General features: G+C 40.3%; 1 protein-coding gene across 1 annotated transcript in view; it reads left to right on the top strand.

Annotated features, from left to right (window-relative positions):
• Positions 1-3,048: 3,048 nt before the first annotated feature.
• The window catches only part of NOX3 (NADPH oxidase 3), a 56,191-nt gene continuing 33,621 nt past the window's right edge, over positions 3,049-25,618 (top strand). The window contains exons 1-8 of the mRNA XM_045866175.2: positions 3,049-3,093; positions 3,725-3,820; positions 3,927-4,037; positions 5,250-5,334; positions 13,161-13,306; positions 15,809-15,990; positions 19,226-19,355; positions 24,652-24,744. Of these exons, the coding sequence (XP_045722131.2) occupies positions 3,049-3,093; positions 3,725-3,820; positions 3,927-4,037; positions 5,250-5,334; positions 13,161-13,306; positions 15,809-15,990; positions 19,226-19,355; positions 24,652-24,744 (888 nt within the window). The remainder of the gene's footprint in view (positions 3,094-3,724; positions 3,821-3,926; positions 4,038-5,249; positions 5,335-13,160; positions 13,307-15,808; positions 15,991-19,225; positions 19,356-24,651; positions 24,745-25,618) is intronic.

Genomic DNA, 25,618 nt, shown 5'->3' with positions numbered 1-25,618 from the left:
ATCTTTTTCTAAAGAGAAGCAAATTTGCTAGATTTTTACCGGTAAATCTAAGACTTATCCCACCCAGACAGGCATCATCTTCTGTAAGTGTGACTGTGTGTGAATGTGTTTATGAGTGTGGGTGTCCAAGTGTCGGTTAGGGGACCTGGAGGTGAAGAAGCAACAAGATAGGCTCTATGAGGTAGATATTATAATTAGCCCTAGCAGACAAATGGAGAAACAGACTCAAAAGAGGTAACAACAGTCAGAGCCAGATGACATGTAGAAAACTCATCCATTCATCAAAACGCTTAATCTGTGACTCTGAAGTTCAAGATGCTTAGAAATACAGGCGTTTTAAAATGTACCTGGGGTTTGTTTCAATCGAGTATGGTAAGCTGGCAGACATACAGACATCTGCCTTGAAAGAAGAGTTTATCACTTCTAGTTCCCAAGACAAGGGGGTGCATCACACCATGCAGGGCCACGAGGGCAAGCAGTAGGATCAGTGAGGAGGAGGAGGAGCAAGAGGGAGAGCATGGGCCAGAGTCTCTATTGTGCTGTTTTTTTGGGAAGACATGGGCAATGCGGGGTGAGCAAGCTGAACAAGCTTGGGATTGGATAGTTTGAAGAATTTCAATAGGCTTTGGACTGAAAGGTTGGTCCCTAGTTGTCCAGTCCCTGGTCCTGGGGTGACTTAGGGCAGAGACAATATCGGGTTGGTAAGTGAGAGAGAGCTTGATAAAGGAGGTAGCTAGGCGGGCATGGGCTCTAGATGGGTTGTTTGCATACCAAAGATGTGTCCCTGTTTAAGTTGTTTGCTCTCACTAAGAATTAGCCAACCCGAGAAGGGCAATTCCTCTCCTGTGTCTGAAGAACCCAAGATTCCAAAGGCGTCTTTTTACAGAGAAGATAAAAAACTTGGTTCATACAATAAGATAACCTATGTATTAATTTTTTTAATCTTTATTATTGAAGGACAGTTGGTAGAAAATGTTACATTTGTTTCAGGTGCACAACTTTGTGATTTGACAATCACATACATTACACAAAGCTCACCATGGTAAGTGTAGGTACTATCTGTCACCATACAAAGTTACTACAGTATTATTGACTATATTCCCTATGCCTTACTTTTCACCCCCATGATTTCTTTATTCTATAACTGGAAGTTTGTATCTCTTAATCTCCTTTATCTATTTCATCCATCCCCTATCCAGCCCCCTACCCGGCAACCACCTGTTTGTTCTGTGTATTTATGAGTCTGTTTCTGTTTGTTTGCTTTGTTTTTTAGATTCCACATATACATGAAATTATATGGTATTTGTCTTTCTTTGTCTGGCTTATCTCACTTAGCATAATACTCTCTAGGTCCATCCATTTGTCACACATGGCAAGATCTCATTCTTTTTTATGACTGACTAATATTCCATTGTGTGTGAGTATGTGTGTTGGGGGGTGTGTACCACATCTTCTTTATCCATTCTTCATAGATGGACACTTACATTGTTTCTATATTGTAAATAATGTTGCAGTAAACATAGGGGTACATCTATCCTTTCAAATTAGTGTTCTTATTTTCTTTGGGTAAATATATGCAGCAGTAGAATTACTGGATCATATGGGTCATTTTCATTTTTCTATAATTCATTATCGTTATGTTAAAATACATGTGTAAATACATGTTAAAATACATCATACTTAACCACATATAATAACTTATTTATTTCTAATTAATAAATTAAATTAAAGGAATTCCTATTGCTTAAATATGTCCAATTTATAGGAATGAGATTACTATCTGTACTTAAGTATGTTTGATGCACAAATTCATATATTAGTATTTAATAAAAAAAAAACACAGTGTAAGGTAGTGGTTAACAATAAAGATGCTCAATTCAGAGAGAACCAAATTCAAGTCCCAACTGCTTCTACTGTAAGTTACTTCACTGGGCCTCTTTCTACATGTGTGTAATGGAGCTTTTAATACTTACCTCATGGAGTTAATGTATGACTTAATTGGACAATACTCAAAAATTTCTTAACCTAGTGCCTGGATTATTTATTTAAAATCTAGGATTATTATTACTATTATTTAGGTCAATGAATATCAAATTAATGTTCCTACCAGGTTTAAATTTTTTTTAATTCTTGTAGGACAACTAGATTCATCACATAAAGAAACAGAAGCTTGGGCAAATGTTTATATGATTCAAATCTCCTCCTATTTTCATCTTAATTATATGAAATTGTTAAATGAAATACTTGGGCCAGGACTAACCAGTAAATTGCTTCCATTGGGACAACTTTGTCTACCAAAGAAGTCATAGTTCTTGTATGGAACACAAAACCATAGAATGGCCAGGCTCATGCACAGCCCCTCCTGGAATCACTAAGATAAAAGGATAGTCTCATCTACTTCATGAATGCACCAAGTGGGATTGGGGGGGAAATAGCATTTATTCTATCAATCCCACAAATATCATCTATTTTATTCTTTAGAGTCATACTCAAAGATCTGTTTCGTTTTTCTTCACCATCTTCTGAAAAACTGCTTAATTCATGTTTATTTACCACCATTCTATATCTTCCATAAAGGATTTTTTTTAAGGGGTGGGGAGAGTAAAGAAGTAGAGAAAATAAAGTAGGAAAAGTTCAAGTGAAGTGTTTTGCTATACCCGACCTTCGGCAATGAGGTTATTTCTCAAATTTACATAAAGACTTATTATCATCTTGACTGCAATCATGTAGAAAATGAATGGGGTATAAAGTACATGAGGATAATTTAATAAAACGAGCTTTCTTTTCTTAAGAAATCTTTGAAGAAGAGAATCATTAGACAGAGACTTGCCTTGTATTCACCCAGGTCATGAGGCATGTCAGCCTGGTGATATGCCTTTGGCAAGAAGTCCTTAATTAGAAATTCCTCGAGAGCTGCTCCCAGTAGGTGCTTCCTAAGACAAAAAGACAAAATAATTTAGCAGGGAAGCCCTTAATAAGGATACAGCATCCAGGCTCAGGTGAATGAAGGAAATAATTTGCTGACAGCAAAAGAGCAAATCTGTCACAATGGGGTGCTGGATTTTGAATGAGAGTCTCTCCATCATATTAGTAGTAAGTATCATTTTTGTTATTCAAGTTTAAATATATATATTAAACAGTCTTTAATTTTTAAGATAATTTGTATAGGTACGCTAAATAGCTTGAAGTATTACTTTGGTAAAAGACTAAAACTTGTTAGAAAACATTCAGTAGATACATTTAATTTACCCTTACAGAATCATGTAAAGTTGTTTTTCGATTGAGTTCATTTTTAATTATTTTTAAAGTCAAGTAGTCTGTTCTTGCATAATGTATGAATGTTTCTCTAAATCAAATGAAGTCTTTGAATTAGACTATGAAATTGGAAATTTTCTAGAGTACTTTCTGAGTTGTTTTTAAAGATTTCTCCTTTTGCCATCATTGATTTAAAACACTAGAGCAATGTTGATTAGGAAGGTTTTTATACCTTTCATTAAATTCCTTAAAGTATACCCATATGTGTTTAAAATCTTTTTTATAAAGTTAACAATTTATTAACATTGTAATCACTGTTAAAAACTAATCTATGAGAAATAAGTATAGAGTAAGTCTGATTAATATTGAGAAGCTCTTCATTTCACTTTAAAAGAAGAACCCCAAGTGATTTTGAACAGAATAAAAGATTGAAGATAGTATTGATTGGTCTCTTTTCATTCAACACTAGCTCTCATGGCTGGGAGTGAATTTATATCTGTTTATCGACACATTCTATTGGTATGAAGAGGAAGAGTCTTTCCTTTACACGCGAGTTATTCTGGGTGTAAGTAGAGTTGGTGACTACACAATATCATTTTGGAAAACATTCTATTTTCCCCAGTTTCCTTACTCTCACTGCATCTCTCTCCTATGTCTTTATATATGGACAGTCAACGCTGGCTTGGGCGAGAGCGTCTGCAGTCTGCCTGAATTTTAACTGCATGCTAATTCTATTACCAATCAGTCGAAACCTTATTTCATTCATGAGAGGGACAAGTACCGTAAGTACTAAAATATTTGAAATAATTTCCATTGTCATATCCTATTATAAGTGCCATGGAAGACAAAGATGTACTTTACTGTGAAATTCCTAATAATCCTGTTTGAATTGAAGTTTGTTTCTTTGTAAGAGAGAACACAGTGGCTAAAACTAAAAATCAGAAATCGGTACATCCGGGGCACCTGGGTGGCTCAGATGGTTAAGCGTCTGCCTTCGGCTCAGGTCATGATCCCAGGGTCCTGGGATCGAGTCCCACATCGGGCTCCCTGCTCCTTGGGAGCCTGCTTCTCCCTCTGCCTCTCTCTCTCTCTGTCTCTCATGAATAAATAAATAAAATCTTTAAAAAAAAAAAAAGAAAGAAAGAAATCGGTACATCCGGTGTGACTTTTGTTCTTGCTGTTCACTCCCTACATGACATTGGAGCTATTGCTCAGCCTTTCCCTTATATGTTTGCTCCGTTGGATAAAGATGGCTAATAGAATTGACCTGACTCACAAAGATGGAAGTATTATAGCAGTTTGAACTGTTACCACTTCTAATTGAAAGGAGACAAATAAGCAGTTGAGCCAAATGCCACTAAGGACACATCTTTCTGAGCTCTCAACCCAGGAATGCACAACCACAGTGCACAGATTTCATTATGTAGACTTTAACCCCTACCAGATATAACGGGACATTTCCTAATTATATTGACCTCACTGTGTTGGGTACTGTGTTTCCTGTTGAACTGAGTAATGCGCCATACAGAAAAATGAGAATGTCAATAACCCTAGCTAGATGAAATAATTTACTATATAATCATCATCATAATTTTATGAATATTTAGAGGCAGATGAATATAGTGCCTTTGTGTAATAAGGAATGCTTTAGAGACTACTTAAACCACATCCATGAGGATGACGGTTTCCATCTTCATTTCCTAAACTAGTTGAGGCATGGAGATTAGCAAGTTTATTCTAGAATTTGGACTTAATAGTCAGGGAACTATACTATCTCCTTCACTTTTATTGAGCTGAAATGTCAGCAAAGCCAGTAATAACCGTTTGATTTTGCCTGCTTGGACTAATTAAAGACCACTAACTTCTGTGCCCCATCATCCCATCTTCAGGAGTGTAGATAGAGGCAGAACCTGAGTCCTGCTCTCTTAGCTCTGAGGATGCTGTCTTTGCTACGATTTTTCCTCAAACAAGACTTTTATTTTCTGTTACTCCAGTGCTGCAGAGGACCATGGAGGAGGCAATTAGACAAAAACCTCAAATTCCACAAACTGGTCGCCTATGGGATAGCCGTTAATGCAAGTAAGTGCTTCTTATTCATCACCCAGTGCATTTTACAAAACCTAATGTTTAACTTGATAATTTTGTTTTAGTTCCCCCCTCCACCAAGGGCTCACCTTAAATAGATCTTTGCCTTCCATTAGACCCCAGAAACCTTCTATAAATGGATTTTTAAATTTCTAACGTAGACTCATGCAGTCTTCCCTACAAAGCCTTCAATTTGTCAGGGAAAAGTTTATGAAACTCCATTGTCATTTGTGAGCACTTAAGCTTGTTGAGAAGACAACAATAAATACCTACTTGCAAAATGAATACCGTGCTATTCGATATGATTCACATTGGAAATAAAACTCACCTATACTCAAAATCTCATTCACAGTCGTGGGAAAATTGTATCATAGGCAGTAAAAGAAAAAATAAAAGGAAGATCAGGTGAACAGGGTTCCGAATAGTATTGAGCTAGTGGATATAAAAGGACCTTGAAAAGATATGAAGCTTTAGAGCATATAAAGTGTTATTGTTATTTTTTGAATAAGAAGACAAGAGAATTCAAGAGAAATACAATAAAAAGTAGCATCCAGGGCCAAGGCTAAACTCTGATGAGGAAGAAAAGAAGCTGAGCAATAACCAACTCGTTTGTGGTTTTGTTGGACAACAAATACACTGAAATGAAAGGCTATCTGCACAATAAAGAGTTATGGTTCAGGACTGTTTCCCTCAAACTAATTTAACTATAAAATGTTTTCCTCATTTGTTTTTATCCTTTCATGCATAAAAAATAGCAGAGTAAAAAGAACACTCAAAACAAATGTGGGTTTAATTAAGCAACAAGACATGATAGACAGTGCCTGAGTGCCAATTAACACAACTTCGGGTGTGCGGTGAGACAAGTGAGGAGATTTCCCCATCGATTGTCCTCATTGCCAGATTAAACCAATCCAGGAAATGTTTGCAAAAGGTCTTTGTAGTTTGTTAAGAAATAAGGGTAAAAAGACATCATGTCCTAGAGAAAACCAGCCAAGGTATGGAGGGCAAAGAACAAGCTAATGCATCTTTATGTCCAAGGCCTACTTAGGGCTGTCGTCCACAGAGGGGCCAAAAACCTTTGATGTATGAGTTGAACGCATGAAGGAATGAAGACTCAGGGAAGCAGATTTCAGCTCAGATATGGAAGTCTTCCAGACCTTCAAAATTATCTAAAATTGGAATGAGGATCCCTGAGAATACGGAGTACCCTGTCGTGGGTGGCGTCAGAGTGGAGTTCAGACTGCTCCTTGGAAGGCTCTTCAGAGAAGGAATTCGAGGATTCTCTAGGTTTCCTTTAAAATCCTAAGAATCTTTAATTCCTGCATTAAAAGAGGAGATAAAATATAGTAAAAAGGCAGGAAAGATATTATCACTATACAATAGGTTTAAGACAGAACTAAACTCTAGGAGAAAGAGAGAAGGAACCAAAAAAAAACCCACAGCATCAAAACACATCAGAAAAGGAAGCAAAAAAATAAAGGAAAATATGTTATGCAATTACTTCATCCTTAAGCTTTGGGTATGTATATTTCTTTCTGTGTAATCCTAGATCAATAGGATAAATGCATCAGTGATGTGTATTGAACGTCCCCCATGTGCGAGATACCCTAAGAGAGGCTATAACCTGAAAGTACTACAGGCAGTGATAATTTAGCAGGGACAGCAATTGACTAGAACCAGGCAACCAAATTATTTTATTCCCCTGTTACTGACTGGTCCTGTGATCTCAGATAAGTTTTTTATGCTTTTTCTTCTATGAAATTAAAAGAACAAGAATACAATCTATTCATCTCTAGATGTGCAGACTAGTTGTCAGGACGTCTCTTGGATTCCACGGACCACGGGGTCATCCACTTGCCACCATTGCAAAGAGAATCACCTCCAAGTTTAGCATGGCCGGTGGGCTCCGTTCAGTGAGCCCTGCCCCCTCCTCCACTCTCATTTCTCTCCATACCCCCTTGCTACCCCCCGCCCCCGGCAATGCCCAGCCATGGGGTCCCTGAGTAGTCTGTACCTTTGCTCCTGTTATCCCCTTTGTGTTACATGCTCTTCCTCTCCTTCCTCAGTGGATAAGAAGTTGCCATATCTGGGGCTCCTTGCCTGGCCTACTCCCCCTGACCCTCTGGGTCTAAGCTGTCAGCCCACCTCTCCTGCTGGCCTCGGCCTCAGTCACACCTCCTACTACAGACTAAAATGTCTCCAGACTCCAATCGCCTCAGGGGCTGAGCTGTGCCTTATCTGGCTTGGCTTTCCCAGCCCCTGGCACATAATAGGTCCTCAACAAATTTGGTCAAACCTGAGGATAAGCAGGAGTCAGCCAGCCAGAAAAGGGATTGGGGGAATTTGTGGGAAAGGTACAAGACAGCGCAGAGTTGTTCAGGGACCCAGCAGCAGCTGGGTCGGGGGGGGGGGGGGGGGGGAGAAGGGAGGAAACACAGGGTGTGGGCAGGGAAGAGTTTCAAAATGATGCCAGTTGTCCAAGATAAATTCACATTCTGCTGCAACAGGAGGAAGCAGGATGCTCTTTTTCCCTCCTTCCCTCCCTGGAGAGAATCAAATATCCCCTCGGGGCCTCTTCTGCTTGAACCCCCACTGCTTTGCGGGGCTCCCAAACGTCCCCGGGCTCCCCCTCGCGGGGTCAGGCTGCTTCTGAGAGCAAAGCACTCATCCCCCCACCACCATGGCAACCAGCAGCACGGGGCTGTTTCCATTCCCGGCAGAGGCAGGAGGGTGGGGGAGAGAGCTCTCTGCTTCTCCCAAACCCTGACATAGCAATTATTACATTTCACACTAACTAAGAAATGCGGCTGGCAACTGCGCTTTTAGAAGAAAAAAAAATGCTAAGCCCTGGTTTCATAGATATCCCTTTGCTTTTCACATTTTGTCCTTCTGGTATATTCACTTGGGAGCCGCTGAAAATGTCCCCGTGCTTATTTTATTAGCATCGCCCATTATGCTGCTTTTCAAATAGCCGACTGGCTTAATAGAGGTGTGTAACCTTGGAAGAAGTGCATCCACATCGAAGTTTGCGTGCCAGCCCCTAATTTCTCATCGGTTCCTCTCTAAGTTGAACTGCAGGCTTTAATTGGTCAAATCATTAAAGGATGTAATTAGAGCCTGGTGGAAGTAGGCTGGGGAGGAGGGGTGAGACAAACAATGGTATCTATAATCAAGGGCATCACCGAAAATGCAGTGACAGAAACTCTTCTTCTGGCTTCCTGCCTTCCCTCTTGCCTGCCTATGATAAGAGCTGCTGGAACATTCTTCAACCACTAATAAATCATTTTCAGGGACCTATAACCCCAGTGGTATAAAAATCCCAGTTTCACAGCCCCTTCATTCTTATGAATGTGGATCTTTTTGGACTCTGTGGTCCACAGTGCACCTTAAAATCCCTCCAACTGAATAGTCGTACCGTGAGCCGAAGCTTCCTTCAAAGGGGGCTGTGAATAGTGACCCAGGCGGCTTACATCTGCTTGGCTCCAGGGGGGTAACAATTACCCATGCACAGCTACTGATGAGTTGCTAAAATTAGCTTACAAAGCTCAATAAGCATAAGAGACAGGTTGAGAGGAGCGAGCTCAGAAGAAGAGACTCAATAGAAAGACTTGGAGACCGCTGGAGAGAGAACCGCCCCAGAGGCCCAGATGCTTCAGGACCAGGTCCCTAAAGGATTGCTACTAATCCAGTGCTGCCAAAGGCATTGGGACCTCCAAGGAGGCTGTCTGCCCCATCCTGTCTAGCATAATTGAATGTGATTTACAAATGAGTGGCGTGCACAGGGCGCCATAGTCACTGTGCATTCCTGCGGAAATCAGACCGCACACCTAAAAGTTTGAGGGCCAGGCTCTGGCTGTAGATGCCAGGATTTGTCCCTGGGTCCTTATTTCTGAAGGCTGCTTAATTAGGAGGTGACTAACTCCAAAATGACTGTTATCACTGACAGGCAGGCAGAAAGATAGCAAGAACTGACCGCCCTTCCAAGGTTCTCCTTCAATTATGCTTTCTTTGATCTCCTGAAAAATAAAAAGAAGGAAAGAAAGAAGGAAAAGAAACTTTCTCAGGGCAACTGGCTCTAATTGTAGCCTTTATGATTTTTTTGTTCACTGTTCAATAAAAGCTCCTTGTTTGAACTCTGAAGTTCACACACCAATTAAATGTGCATTTGTGGTTTGTCCAAGACTGCTGCTCTCTTTTAACTGTAGAAGTACTTTGGTGAGAAAATAGGATTGTGGAAAGACCCAGTTATAGCAACTTTTAGCCTGGCGTTTGGGTGGAGTCAGCTTGAGATTCTCTCTCCGTTTGCTTCTCTCTCTCTCTCCCAATCTCTCTCTCAAATAAATAAATAATCTTTAAAAATAATAAAATAAAATAACTGAAGTCTGTAAAGGGAAGAATAGAACATATAATGTCTGAAAAAACAGAAAATCTGTTTCTCCCTGGGAATCTACCAAGTCCCAGCAGCCATGGAGTTGGTGGGTGGGATACCTTTAGTTCGAAGCCAAGATCACAACAAAATTAGGGTCAGCCCTCAGAGGAAATAAAACGTTTAGACAAACCAAATGGGCACAAGTAGTTTTCCTTCTGAGAATTCCTGAGATAAACAAAATTAGATAGTCTACTTGTTACCTTATTACCTATAAAAAAGAAAACAAAATGGAGGCCGTTGAAGCAAAGGAACATAACAGGCATGAATTTTAAACTACATGAAAAGAGAAAAAGCTGAGAAGAGTAGTTTTCAACATATCCCCTCAGGAGCTACCTCTTAAAAAGCATCTTGGGTTTTCTTATACTACTTCATAAGTTTCTTCAGCTCTGTTAAGGGAGACCTGGCAATAAGAATAAATAAGTAGTTCAATATCCTTGCTCATTCAATAAATGTACTTAAATCTAGTTTAACAGTGTCAAATTCTCACGTGGAAATCAATCTAATAGAAAATAGATTGTGATCAACAACTCCTTACACAGGAGGAGAATGCAATGAAATGCAGAATATAAGACACGGAATCTATCCTGTACTTCCTTTCTGGCCAACACCGGTGCATTATAGGATTGGAAATGATGTCACTTAATTTGGCTTGAAGCTCAGTATCTACATCTGTAAATTGGGAACAGCTCTGCTCTGTCTGGTGAGCTTTAGTCCATGGAGGAGAACTGGGGACAGCCAGAGGCAGAGGGGTAAGGGTAAAGGGGCAGAGAGTAAAAGGTGAGTTTCCACCCACCTGCAACGAGGATTCCAAAGGCTGTAATTGGTCTTAGGAGCTATTTGATTCTAAAGACTCAAGTGAACCATTCAAAGAGTTTTAGCTAAGCCCACAGGAGAAATTAGTTTTCAGTAAAGTATAACAATTACTCATCAGTGAAAAGAAGCAATATAACTTAAAGGTCAAAAATGGGGCTCTGGACTCAGGCAAACAGGGTTTATCCCACTTTTGCCATTAATGGACTACAAGCACCATAACTTTTTGAATACTGGTCTGTCAAATGGCAATAAGACTAATAAGTCTTACTGAGTATTAAGTGAGATAATATGCCCAAAGCATTTATAACATTGTTTGGAGTATAGTTAAGTATTCAGTATCTGTTAGCTATGAGAAATACGACCTTTTAAAAAAAACCTTTAATAAAATTATCAGAAAACAGCAATTAAGGGGCGCCTGGGTGGCTCAGTTGGTTAAGCGACTGCCTTCGGCTCAGGTCATGATCCTGGAGTCCCGGGATCGAGTCCCACATCGGGCTCCCTGCTCGGCAGGGAGTCTGCTTCTCCCTCTGACCCTCCTCCCTCTCATGCTCTCTGTCTCTCATTCTCTGTCTCAAATAAATAAATAAAATCTTAAAAAAAAAAAAAAAGAAAGAAAGAAAACAGCAATTAAGAATACTGCTGAACATGTTTGTGTTCAATTTAGCAAATAGTTTCCATTTTATATATTGCATATTGGGAGACATGGCTACTAGACAAACTTTTCTAGCTTTATGGATGCTGAGACTAAACAAGGCAGCCCCTTCCTAGACACGGCCACATTTATTGACAAATGGAACATAAGGAAGCAATACAATGCCTTTTTGGCGCTACCCGTGCCATACCCATAAGGAGATAGTCCACATCATGGACCCGGAAATAGCATCATGCTTTGCCTTTTTAGGTAAGCTTTAACCAAAAGCATATTCGAATTGATTTCTAACTTAAAGGGTGCAAGAAAATGTGCAAAAAAAAAAAAAATGTATTAACAGGGAAAACACCACTCCAACAATGTTGCATCTGCAGACAACCTCCTGACGCTTTCTCTTTCTGTAAGCTCATTGTCTCTCAGCAAATTCTTATTAAGTATATACTGGTAGTAAGCAATGTGCCAAGTGTTGAGGTTACAAGATGAATAAATCTTGAGGCATGAGAGTCCACTGGGCAACATAGATGTAAATAAATACTCATAACAGTAACGTCTGGTAAATGTTATAATTAAATCATTGCTGTATCATTGGTGTCATTGGTGCCTATGGAATTGAAAACAACTTTGATAGAAAACAACTTTTGAGTTGGGTCTTAAAGCATGAAAACAACTTTGCAGGGCAGAAAAGGGAATGGCTCTGATCAAAGAAACTCAGGGGACAGAGAGTAAAGCTAAACAGCAGATGGTATTTCTAAATAAGTTTGCTATTAGGACCACAGGGACCAAAATGCCACCAATATTCTCAGAAGTTTCGCTGTTCCTTTTTCTTTCAACTCCCAGCACCTCAACCCACAATGTACAGCCATGGAGGATTCCAGAATTTGCCTACAATGTGTAGAGACTGTATAATAGTAGTAGTCACTGCTTCTTTCCATGGTGAAGGGGGGAAAAAAGGTATCAAATGGGAAGTTATCTACACCCTGGGTAATGAATTCTCATTTCACACTCGAATCTGATCCCGATGGCTGGTATCAACGGGTCACCCAATAGGGCTTTCATTTGCAGGTAAAGCATCAGGAGGAGGTCCTTGTCTGGATGTTGTGACTGCTTGCTTCCCCACAGATTTTACAAGACAGAAAAGCGTGGCATTGGACACAGTCTCCTCAGGCTAAGTTATGCTGTGTTCCTGAGCTTGTTCTCTTCATTTAGAATTTAGACATCACCAATTCTCAGAATTAGAAAGCTGAGTTTTCCTCTTCAGAATATACGGAGAGGATTAATTCTATAAATACTAACTTATTTCTATCCTCAAGGAATAACACATGCAAAGATATTGTGTATATGTGTAGGAGCGAATATACATATACAGTGAAATATATAAAGGAAGAATAGAAAGTATAACGTTTGAAAGAGAACAAAAACTCTTCCCTGGTATCTATCATATGTGTCATATGCACAGATGTCCATGTATATGATATACAGTACTCTAGAATAATGCTCTGTGATTGCTTGGAAAACATATTATATAAGATATAAAATATGGATCTATATACATATATATAAAACAGAATGTGTTCTATATAAAATATGGAGTTATATATATATAATGGAACATGTATATAATTATGTTGTGGCGTCCTGATACCTATTCCACTTGCAGAGTGAGCATGTGTTTATAATTAAATTAAGGGGAATTGAGATTTACTTTATTTCTTCAAATAATTAAAATAGATGTGGCGAATCCCAGCATACCTTTAGAACTAGTCAATCCACTCCATTCAGCACAGTGTGAAAGATGCACAAATAAGTCACTCTTTGGAGATTACAAAAACCAGAACAGAGAAACTTGACCATAGAGGCATTGTGTTTCTGAGTAGCCATAAAGGAAGAAATCCATATGGCACATGTCTGATGTCAGCTCCTCGACCGCAGCCATCCACATCGTCGCCCATTTGTGCAACTTGCAGCGCTTCCACTGGAGCCAGTCGGCCCACGCAGAGGGACTTCTGGCTGTGCTTTCCAAACTTGGCAACGCCCCCAATGAGAGCTACCTCAACCCCATCCGAACCTTCCACACAGTGAGTCCTTGCATGCTACCTAGTTTCTCATCTGAAAAGTCCTTCCTTTTCCAATCATTTTATCAGGAACACCGTGTTTCAAAAGCTATTAATAAAAGAGCTGGAGAGAAGTTTCTGCCAATTGTTAACATCGGTTTCACCATTTTTTTAAAAAAAGCTATTTTTTCATAAATGTTGCTAAAAGGTTATGAGCGAGAAGAAAAACTGATGCCACTGAGTTTATAGGAAAACATAACAAATACACCTAAACAGGAAATGCAGTAACCTGTTAAAACCCTGATACTTTAAATTTTAAAGCAACTCATGATTAGATATTTTTTTGTTGGTGTTGGAATCAGAATATGAAGTGCCATCTAAATCCAGGGATTATAAATTGGATGTCTTCATCTTCAACTTGCAAATTGTTTTTGGATCTCTTCTCCTATGTCGTATTTTGGCACACAATGTGCCTGGTTGATTTGCCAAATCAGATACTGGGCAGAGTAGCTAATTTCATAATCAGACCTGCATGGCTAGTGACATCATTAATGCTAATTATCTGTGGGCACAGAATGGCAGCACATGTGGGAAACAAAAAGAAAACCAAAATTGTAGCTCCAGAAATCCACCTGCAGAGATTAAGATATTCCTCTCCCACCATCCACCTCCTACCCCTTTTGTCCTGGTTGATCAAAATATTAGATCATGTACTACCCTATTGAAATAGGCATCTACCATGTTGACCAGGCTAAAAAAAAATGGTATTGCTCAAGAAAAACCCAAAGACAATGCACTCCAGCCATGGAAATATCTCTTTCATGACACTTTTGCCCATGCAGCCTTATTTGAAGAAGCAAAATTCAGAGTCTCTTTTTGGGGAAATTCTTCTATGGCATGCCCCTAATTACCCTAAGATGATTTCCAATATCAGGCCATTAATCAAGTAGAGCTACATTTTCTTAGCAGACAACAATCAGAAGCACAAGTTTCAACATTATAAGTCAAAAACAGATGCCATAAGCCTGTGGGAAGGCCTTTGGGGGTCACTCGTTTGAGCCACAGTATTTACCTTGACACCTACTGGGGTTAATACTTTTCCCCACTAAGGCTCTGGAGAGCTCATTGTTACAGACAACCAAGAATAAGCCTCAATATTTTGAAAAGACCATACAGTGAATAGTGTTTATTATAAGTACTTTTAAAGCAATTTAACAAGATAATTAAGTTACTCCCAATATGGTTTTCTCAAAATTTTAGAAGCAATCTACTATGTAAGTGCTAATTAAGTTCAAGAAACCCTCTACTTTAGGGTATTTGGGGAAAGATCAATAATACAAATTGGTACATTTGGAGAAAGTATCCGTAACACAAAGTGTACATTACAGAGTATTTTTAAAGAGATGCAATGGGATTATTTTAGAAGATACATGGCCACTCAAACCAGTCTATAAAAATATGTTGCAAGAAAAGGGAAGTGGGGATTTGCTTTAATAAGCAAAGAAGGATGATTTGAAATTAGCACATCCTATGATATAAATGGACTTCTAAAATGCCTGAGTACACTTGCAAAAAAAATATCTTTTAAATGTTTTAGACATAGCCCTTTCAATTTTATTTCAACTATTTGCTCTATGAAGAAAAAAAAAATAAACAAGAAGTCCCTATCCAAATTACCTTGAGATCTCAAAGCAGCCCAAATTAATGAGATTTTACTGACAAAAGATACAGTGTGAGTTTATTGAGCTCACAGTCGTCTCAACGATAGTAACACAATGTATGAATACTAATGACTTGGCAAGAGTATGGAAAACTCACAGTAAATACAAAGTGCTTTGTGATTCATATTCTAACAAGCTCTTTAACCATCCCTTACACTCATAGGTCAGAATGCTGGTCTTTTGGCAGTGTCTACCAGATAAGAATAGCTGTATCTTTATTGATCACCTAGGATTTACAAAGCCTTATTCCAAGCCTCCCAAGGTGGCATGAAAGAAATGCAAGTCATGGTCCTTCCAATTAAAAAGCAAGAGCAAGAATAAACTACCAGGGGAACAGAATGTGCAGCTGCTTTATTAGGAATGGCCCTGAGGGATCTCTCCAAAAAAGTGTTTATTAATGTTAAAATGCAATTAGGCATGGCAATCCACATTTTTATTTTAAAAATTCAAAACTTGAGACTTGGATTTATTTTGCAAGATTTTATCTTAAAATGCATTTTCATATATTGTCTTCATTTCAATTCAACATAATAACTTTGACAGGAACATTGATTTATACAGATGGAAAACATATAAATGATCAGTGGCATTTGATGGAATGGAGCAAAGCAAATGTCTGCCACCAAACGGGAAAAGGAAAAGACAAGGAAGCTCCCATCTTGAGTCATATGGGGACCCCTTTTTGAGGCTAATATGCTCCTGATCAGAACATCCTAAATTACCCCCTGCTTGAACTCTCAAATATTGACCCTAAAATGGAAAAGTAGAACTAAGATATCAATGTCATGGTGCTTGTTTCTTTTAGAACACCATCACTGAATTGTTAACGACAATCGCGGGTGTTACTGGCCTGATCATCTCTCTGGCTTTAATCTTGATCATGACCTCTTCCACCGAATTCATCAGACAGGTCTCCTATGAGTTGTTCTGGTACACCCATCATGTGTTCATCATCTTCTTTATCAGTCTGGCTATCCATGGGGCTGGGTAAGTCCATATTGTGTTCAAAGTGTAAGATTTTATGTCTGTGAACCTCAAAATCATCTTAGAGAGCCCTTCGGATGGAGGAACACGACTGGCAGGAACTAAAGGACACATAGAAGGTATGGAAAAGAACATTCACTGGGGCAAACACCTTTTTTTAGTAACTGAAAATAAGCAACATAGATGGTGAAGTAATATCTTTATTTTTCTTGCTAAGTCTGTTGGGGAGTATTGACATGTTTATAAGATGCAGAAATTTTAATGAGTGGGGAAAACAATAGATCTGTGTTTCATTCAGAACATATTTTCACAATCCAAATTACATGGGATTAGTCAGGATATATATTTTGGACACCTAGATGTCATTTCTGCCTAACCAAAACCACCCACTGGGAAACCCGGTGTGGGGGAGGGAACTGTGTGCCAGACGGCAGTGAGACCTAGGCTCTGCCACTAGTCATCAGCGTGGCCATGTGCAAGTCCTTCAAATTCTATGGACCTCAGTTTCCCCATCTGACTTCTAGGATTCCTTCTTGCCTCAACATCTCATACAATGCCATTCTGGTATTCAACATCTGCCTGACACTATTGATCTCTGCATCAGGAAACTAGAGTAGTGCGGCTCAAATACAATGTTTTCAGTTCTTTAAATAGTCTCAAAATGACTCTGGACCAACTAACCCATTGATGTCTATTCACTACTTTGTCCCACATTAACTATTTCATAAACCGATGCCTTTTTTTTCCATCTCACAATGTTAAGAACACATTCATGTGCATGATCCGTCTGATCCCAACAACAGTCCTGTCCAATGAAGAGGGTGACATCAGCCCTATTTCATAAGGAGGAAACATGTCCAGGGGGTTAAGTGATTCACTCCAGGTCCCAGGACAAATAAATGCCAGAGTCGAATATAGGGCACCCGTCTTCAGACAACCCAACCTTTTCTGATAATAAGCCCTGCAGAACAGCTCTTCACTGGCTCCCGGGAAACATTCCTCCACACCTGCAGGAATGTGCATCAGCACATCCCCTCTCTTGAACTTTTTTCTCCCTCCATTGCAGCTGCTGAGCCTGGAGGGGTCTCTGCTTCTGCCCTGACTCGGAAGAGCTCGGCCACAGAGACTGTGGGGCATGGCCAGGCACACAGAACAGGGTGACAGAGGGGCTCACTCAGGACCCTAGGGCAGCTCTGCGTGATAAGCCACTTCCATTCCTCCTCCCCACACTAATGGCCTCCCTCCAGCTCAGTTCTCTCCTTCCTGAAGGAGGTCATTTCTGCTGCTGCCACGGCTCCCCACCATCCACCAGCTCGTCAGATGCGCAGACATTGTAGAAGGAAGCATTGCTCCCCCGGGGCATTTTTACCCAAAAAAACTGCCGATTCCTCTGTTCATCCTTAGAATCCTAGTCAGTCAATGTTCCTATTTATGCTGCTGCCTGGCTAATGGCTTTCTGGTCTTTAAAAGATCAGCAGTTGGCTCTTCTGATGCTTGATCCCCCACCCTGACTCTCTATATTTCGGGGAGCAGGATGGATGGTCCCAAAGTACTCCACCCCAAAGACTGCCAGTCCTCCCTTTCTCTGTGGATTCTTCTCCTGATGCTGGGGCATTAACCCCTGTAGCACGTTTGAGAGACTCTTCATAATCCATATGGGTCTAGAGCTCCTCGTCTCAAAAATCATGCACACGTCCCCGGATCCTGCCTCCCTGCATTCACACAAGAGGATTTCAATGGGCCAGTGTTGCGTTGGAGATATATTTTTTTTAATATCCAAATAACATTTCATGAGATGAAATATTTTAGTCATTTTAACTTAGTTGAAAGGCTTATTTTGGGATAAGGGCTTCATTTAATCCTCTCAGCTTGAAGTATTCTACAGCTACTGTTTACAGCAAAAAGTAATTTGCAAATTCTATACAAAATGCCAAGTAAAGGAGGATTATTGGAATGTGTTAAAGCCCACTAATCTTTCTATTATGGGATAGCGTAGATGAAGACATAACTTTTTTTAATTTTTAAAAAGATACTGCATTTGTGAAATGTTCTGAGGTTTAGATAATATAGAGAATGTTACCTAGAGCTTGAGAATGATGGTGTTAAAATTTACAGAATCTTTTCCTCTGGCTCCTATTTATTATTCACCCTTCCCATGTCTGGCCATCAACATTTCATGGGAGATTCACAGATAGTTGTGCTCATCTAACACAAAGGGATGCTTTGGATGCCTTCCACGACACAGATTGGGACAAGGGCCAAAATGTCAGTTCTCCAGGCTGAGGTCTGAGGTTCCCAGGGTCATTGCCCCTCCCTCCTCTAATGCCTGACGATGCAAAAGGGGACATGTTACTCCACAGACTACCCAGGACATGAGCCTGTGTGATGCTAAAGTTTCTCAGTCTCTGAGTAGCATGTTCCTCAAAAATAAGTCAATGGTTTTTATTCATAAACACCTAGGAAATGAGCAACTCCTGGATTACATTACCTCAATTCTTAGGCTCGGCAGCCCAGTGCACCAATGGGGAAATCGAGGAACTTACACCAGAGCAACTTGTCAAAGGTCAGTCAGAGCTGCATTTGTGGCAGATATAATATAGCAGAATTACAGGACTCTTGATCCAGTGCTCCATTCACGAAGACAGCCTTTCCTTTTCACCCTCAGATTCATCATGTAGTCCTGAAGACATACTTCCCACTGACCTATTTTGACCCTGTCAAACACTACTCCTGCTTGTGGTCACTGGGGGGAAAAAATATCATTATTCAGGGCACTTCTTCTGACTCCTTCACTTGAAAACTTCTAGGTGCTCAAAAACAAACCAAAAAGGGTAGAAGTTAAATAAATCTGCAAAAGACCCAAATAGTACAAAGTTAGCCAATTAGCCCAAATCAGCAATCAGGACGAGATGTAACCTAATTAAATTCAACAGTCTACAAAAGGATGTGTTCAAACAATTTCCCTTCATTATGAATTCTCTAATATAGACACTTTCAATTTAACACAGGATACCGCAGAGGGGCACTTCTTTTCTGGGATCTTCAAAGTTACTTGAAGCTTCTTAAATTCCTATTTTTAAAGATGTTGAGAGAAATGAGTGACAGCCCGAGTTTCAAGACAGTTGAAGTGTTATTCCAGAGCCCACTGTAGAATATATGTCAGTGGTATCATCAGACTGCACAAAATCAATTTTAAATGTTTAGGTTTTGTTTTGTTTTGTTTTGTTTTAATGGCAAGTCGGATCGTTCGAGGCCAAACTCCCGAGAGTCAACTGCGGCACAACGTCACCTTCTGTAGAGACCACTATGCTCAATGGCAGAAGGCGGCCCCATGCCCCATGCCTCAATTTTCTGGCAAGGAGCCTTCGGTAAGAGCGAACCCAAGAGCTTTTAAAAAAAAATAGCTGTCTCCATAGTTAAAAGAACTAGAGCTTTATATGCTTGAGAAAAAGAACAGCCCATGTCACCACTAGACAAAGCCAACTCTTTATTAAGTGTGCTAATGGAGAAATCTAGTTATGGATCATTTTAAAAGAGGTTTACTGCCAAAATTATTCTGTCCATTTTGAAATGTGCTCCTGCACTCACACTTAAATGTGGATGTCTGTTATGGTGGATCGCACAACATCGCAAGCGCTAACAACTGTGTCTCTGGCTTGCCACCCTCAGCTCAGAAGCTCAACTCCCCGTCCCTCTACAGAACTGCCCTCGCCATTCTGGGAATTAATAGCACCACTTCTCCAACGAACGTTAAGCAACAACCAAATGAGAAGCATGCCCTCCTTATTAAGCTTGCCTTCTTGCTTTCTGCAACTTTGGGGATCAAAAAAATTGGGGTATTAGATGCATTTACTTCCTGTTCTAATTAAGCTCCCATGACTAAAATAATGATGGTAGACAAAAGGAGACCGAATTCATTAGAGTAGACGATAATGTCCACAAGATCTCAAAAGTAAGATTTCCTGGGCATGCTGTCATCATTATAGTTTGTGGCATAGGTAAATAGAAATAATGACCCTATTTGGTCTCCTCGGGAATCTTCGTACGATGCAAACCATCGGGCAGCTGGGTGATGCATAAAAGCAAATCAGTAAAGCCAGCAGATTAAAACTAGAAGGAAACAGTGCCCCCAAAATATGTGTCATTAAAAATGAGATAATAGTATGTAAATGGTGGGGGATTAGGAAATGAAGTCATCAACTTATGAAGACTCTAAGGATGGACTTTTTCTAAAATCCTCGAAAATATTAAATTAAGCACTGGATTTTAAAAGTGAAAACTGCTAGGGGGAATGTGTAAAACCGAACCGGAATAGATGTGCCCATTAGACTATGGTTCTTTTAATGGTCAGTATAGATTGTCTCTGTCTTAAACTCAACTATTGGTAGCCACGACCCAGCCTGCATATTAATGAGGAACATGAATGCCTCTCGAAAATCTTCAGCTACAGCATCTCCATTAAAAAAAAAAAAATCAATATTCTCCCACACCTCATGAATACAGACCATAGCTGGCTCAGCAGCAGATGCTGACATTAATTATTATTAAAAGGGGAGAACTTACCCATCTCTCTGTTAACTCTCCCCTGCTACACCTCCTTGCACACCCAAACTCATGTTGTCACTCTTTCTCATTATTTTTAATGGATCCTGATTCAAAGCATGTGTGGGTTGTGCAATTACTGCTTGGCTGAATGTACAATATTCTCTCTGATGTCTTGCAGACACTGAATCTAGAAGGTATCCCAAGGACAAGGAAGGGCTCTTGCGCTTCACTGCACCACATCTACCCATCTCTTCCTCTTTGCCTCTCCTAACTGCCTTTTCACAGTTCTTTCATCGATAGAACATTTGTCAATTCACCTTCAGTGGTGCACTACTGCCCATGTTAGGAGGGAGAATGCTTTTTGTACATCACCGCAGAGACACTGAACTGATCAAGGGAACCAATTATACCCTCAGCCCCCTTCTGTCTCCAACTCATGGACACATACAAGGCTCCAGAGTATAGAGTTACTCATGGAACTTGGTCTCAAAAGAAGCCTGGTCTTCCTTAGCCAAAGAAGCACCTTATTTTATTTAACTACAGCATCAACAAGTGACAATAATAATAGTAATTATAAGGCTAATGCTTTTTAAATTACTAGGGCATGATATCAATGGTAGAGGAGGAAGCTTTAACTGAGGTAGAGTTAGTACAGCAAACTTTTTCTTTTTTATGTGCTTGGAGTTGCACTAGACTCAGGATGCAGAGACATGGTTCCTTCCCCTGGAAATCTTATTGTCTAGAAAAAGAGCCCATTTTAAACACACACATAAAATAAAATCAGAGCCAGCATGTTCTTATTTTCTGGTAGGAATGAAAAACCAGGAGTGAAAGTGGAAGAAACAAGTTTCGTTATTGCAGCTTTAAATCAATGTAGCTTTATTTCCATCATAAAATATTCACTGTACCATGACTTTTTTGAGTATTTTTTGAGAAGAAAAACTAAAGCAAAGAAGCCATAGCGTATTTTAGCATTAAAGAAATTTAGATATTAAATAGCCCTGCCCCTTTATGTAATAGATGGAGAACTTGTTTTAGTTTCTTCCCTGTGGTCACAAAAGGCATTCCCAGGAAAGCCACACCAAGAAACCAGAGTTCTTGTGGCCATGAAATTTCATCTCTCTTCTCTTCAACATTCATTCTGAAGCTCCAGCCTTCTCCCACCCCTCACTTTGTCCACTCTCTACTGCTCTCCTTGAGAACATACCCCTGACACTGTATTTATCTCCATGAATAAAACTAAAACATTTAAGAGCCTGGAGGAAAGCCAACCAATAATTTTCTCCAACACTCTCATTTTACAAAACGGAAAATTTGAACATAAAAGGCCCAAGATTTGCCACAAGGCATAGGTGGAGGGATGGTAACCCCGAGACCAGAAGCCCGGTCTTCTGAGACTCAGTTCAGGAGCCCCTCCTGCCCTGGGGCCTGGCCTCCTTCTGTCTTTACTCACACTTGTCTATCCCAGTTGTTGCTGAAGGATAACCTAATATTCACCTCTGGCCACTCCTGTCCTTCACTCCCTAACTTCCAGGGGCTCCGGGAGTATCACGGTATACCCAAACTGGGCTTTCTCCTCCTGGATCAATTTATATACTAGAGTAGAGATAGAGCCAAGGATTCATAGCTTACATTCTCCTTCCTGACTAACCGTATAAGGAAAAATAATCTGTTTCATTTTTATCAATATGGAAGAATCGGAGACCATGACTGACTTGACACCACCAAAATGAAGTGTGTGACGTCTAAAACTTTCTAAAATGGGCGTGGAAGATTATTTGTAAAAGTACATAGAGACTATGTTGAGTGTTTTTTGTTGTTGTTGTTGTTGTTGTTGTTTTAAAGATTTTATTTATTTATTTGACAGAGAGATAGAGAGAACAGGTAGGCAGAGAGGCACGCAGAGGGAGAGGGAGAAGCAGGCTTCCTGCTGAGCAGGGAGCCCGATGCGGGGCTCGATCCCAGGACCCTGGGATCATGACCTGAGCCGAAGGCAGCCGCTTAACCGACTGAGCCACCCAGGAGCCCCAATGTTGAGTGTTTTTCCAAATATCTCTCTAAGCTCACATAGAAAGAATTGCATTCTTGCTATCCTTTCTGTAAATATCCAAACCAATTCTCAAAACACTCTGTGGTTCATTCAAGCATAAGAGACCAAAGGATTCGTTCCCTTGGTCCAACCCCATCCTTCATGTCTACCCCTTCCTATCTTCTCCCTTACTCTGCTCATCATACCGCCTCACCCACAGCACAGGTGGACAAAAGGCTTTGTTCTCTCTGCTATGCTGAACACGTTGCTGAACCCCACTGAGGCATAAAAGAATAAGTGGGTCAAATTGCTTTGTGTTGCCTGCATAAATCGAGCCTTTATCAGGCGAACAAGAGGCTCCCAGGGAAAAAGCAAGGAGTGTTGATGTAGGTGAGCAGAGATGCCATGCAAACAGACCCAGCAGTAAACAAAAGAGAAATACACAAGAAAGATAACAGAAGCAAAAATAACACTAAAGGGCTTGTGACCCATCAACAGAACAGACCAAACAAGATAATGGGCAAGAGTAAAGAGCAATAAAGATGGTGAGCCAGCCAGAAAGGTTTTAGTGAACATGAGTTCAAAAGGTGAGACATCGTTCCTGCTCCTAAGCTAGTGTGCTAGCAGGAAGGTCGAGGTGCACTTAGAATCCCAAGCAGAGGATTTAGGGAAATTATGAAAGGCTTGAGTTCTAGTCCGAGCTCCCCCAGGATCAAGTTCTGTCTCCCTACACCACTCTACCAGTTCCCACAAAGTCAGGGATTTTTCTTCTTTAAATGAAGAATTAGATGAGATTTCAGAGAACCCTTAACATCCCAAAATTCAATGAATGACTGAGTCTCTAATGTTTTGTAAAACAAGGCTCAGTAGCAATGTCAACACGGGACAGAAAGAAGCACAATTCGGTGGTAAATGCACGGGGCAGGCGGTCAGACCCCTCTGGGCTCATGTTTTTCTGGTGCACCTCATTACTTTTGTGACCCGGACAATCTGCTTGATCTTGCTGAGCCTCAGTTTCTTCTTCTGTGAAACAAAGAGAATACCATACGCCTCGTGGCGTTGTTTGGTATCAGACCTAGTGTAAGTCTTCAAACATTTTTTTTTTTAAGATTTTATTTATTTATTTGAGAGAGAGAGAATGAGAGACAGAGCATGAGAGGGAAGAGGGTCAGAGGGAGAAGCAGACTCCCTGCCGAGCAGGGAGCCTGATGCAGGACTCGATCCAGGGACTCCAGGATCATGACCTGAGCCGAAGGCAGTCGCTTAACCAACTGAGCCACCCAGGCGCCCCAAGTCTTCAAACATTTTAAGTGTATGTTTGTACACAGCAGTTGGAACAAGACTAGCCTGCTGGCAAACTGATCTTCAGTGATACTGATTATTCTCATGAAAGGTTAACATAGGAAGGGATTTATTAAGAATGGAAATATTCGCTGTCACAATTGTCCAGAAGATTGCGGAAGATTTTGTTCTGATTCTGTAAACCCACGTTTAAAGTTCTGAGACACTACCTTTATGTCTTATTCCTGATAACATTGGATATGCCTGTGTGTGTGAATGTGTGTGTGGGTGTGGGTGTGGGTGTGCAGGTGTGGGTGCTTCTTCAGGCAGACCCCCAAGTTGTGACGCATTGGTGGCCCAAAAAATTACTGTTCACGATGTTTTTATTTCATTCTCCATGTCCTATTTTGGCTCAAGAATGTAACTCTGTAAGCCCTTGACTTTGGCTGAGTTGGGAGCATTTATGACCCTATCCTATGTAACGTAAACATCAATCTGCTTTCCTATTTCTTTACAAATTCAATTATTTCTAATTACATAAAGGCATCATTGATCAAGTAAGCATAAAAACTAATACAGAAGAGTTTAAACTCTGAAATAAGCTTGTAGACTTCAAGGAATAATTGAATGTTATAGTACTTAATACAAGGAGATATCTTTATTGTTGATAACTGGCCCAAAGTTAAAGGAAAATGTCTGAATCCCATCATGTTGTGTATTGATCTCGTTCAAATAGAAAATATTTGGATTCTATTTTCATTTCCTTTTCCTCTCTCTCTCTCTCTCTCTCTCTCTGCTGCTCTCTACAGGCTTGGAAATGGGTTTTAGGCCCTGTGGTCTTATATGCGTGTGAAAGAATAATTAGGTTTTGGCAGTTTCAACAAGAAGTTGTCATTACCAAGGTATGCGTGTAGCTTTATGTGTGAATAAAAGCCTGAGTGTAGATGAAAATTTTTTATTAGCCCAAGCTTTTAATTTGCCATTTTTATTGCAGAACGGTCTGTAATTTAGAGGCCCATCTTCTGTTCTAATAATTGCTTATATCCCGCGTATCTTTTAGTGTGACTAATTTTACTGAAGACAGGGATGAGGGCTCCAGACCGGTACACAGAATTCTGATAAAGGTTACGGTGCAGCCCAGGAACCATCCGTTTTGCTCTTTATTTCAGTTTTTCACTGGGGGGTTGGGGTATTTCAGTTTCTCACTGGGGGGTTGGGAAGGATGGGCAAGGGGACTGACTCAGCTTTGGTTGGTTTACGTTGGTTATGGTAACTTCTAATATAATCACTCCGTTCAACACATAAAGATGGCGATTTTGCAAACACACAAATAATAGACATTTTCAAGGCCACACGCTCCCCTCGGAGCTACTGAGCAGAGGACAGGGAATGGTCACCCTCAGGTTCAGAGTGAGAGGGAGAGTGAGAGGGGAGGGACCACGCGAAGCCCCACCTAGTGAGTGAGGGCCCCAGGGAGTGTTTTCCAACCTTGCACCCCTCCTCACAGCTCCCCAATTTACCAAATGCTGGAGGAAGATGGAAAACATGTCTAGGAGACTGAAAAGTACCAAAGACCCGGCCCCCGGTGTTTTAAAGGTCCAAGAAGAAATGCTCTGCTAACCAAACTTATATTGCTAATACAATATTAACAGAATCCCCTTTCTCCTTAACTGTCTTCATGAAAGCAGATGCATAGAAATTGCTTCATATTTCTGTTTTAAGCTGTTTCCATGTTGCTGCTTTTAAGTTAAGCACCAAAGGATATCAGGCTACGTC

The sequence above is a fragment of the Mirounga angustirostris genome, unplaced genomic scaffold (genome assembly GCF_029215605.1).
Source record: "Mirounga angustirostris isolate CCGP_5_RB_7025 unplaced genomic scaffold, mMirAng1.0.hap1 SCAF_8, whole genome shotgun sequence".
Classification (NCBI taxonomy): domain Eukaryota; kingdom Metazoa; phylum Chordata; class Mammalia; order Carnivora; family Phocidae; genus Mirounga; species Mirounga angustirostris.
The sequence above is the reverse complement of the archived record's forward strand: the minus strand, read 5'-3'. Positions and strand labels throughout refer to the sequence as shown.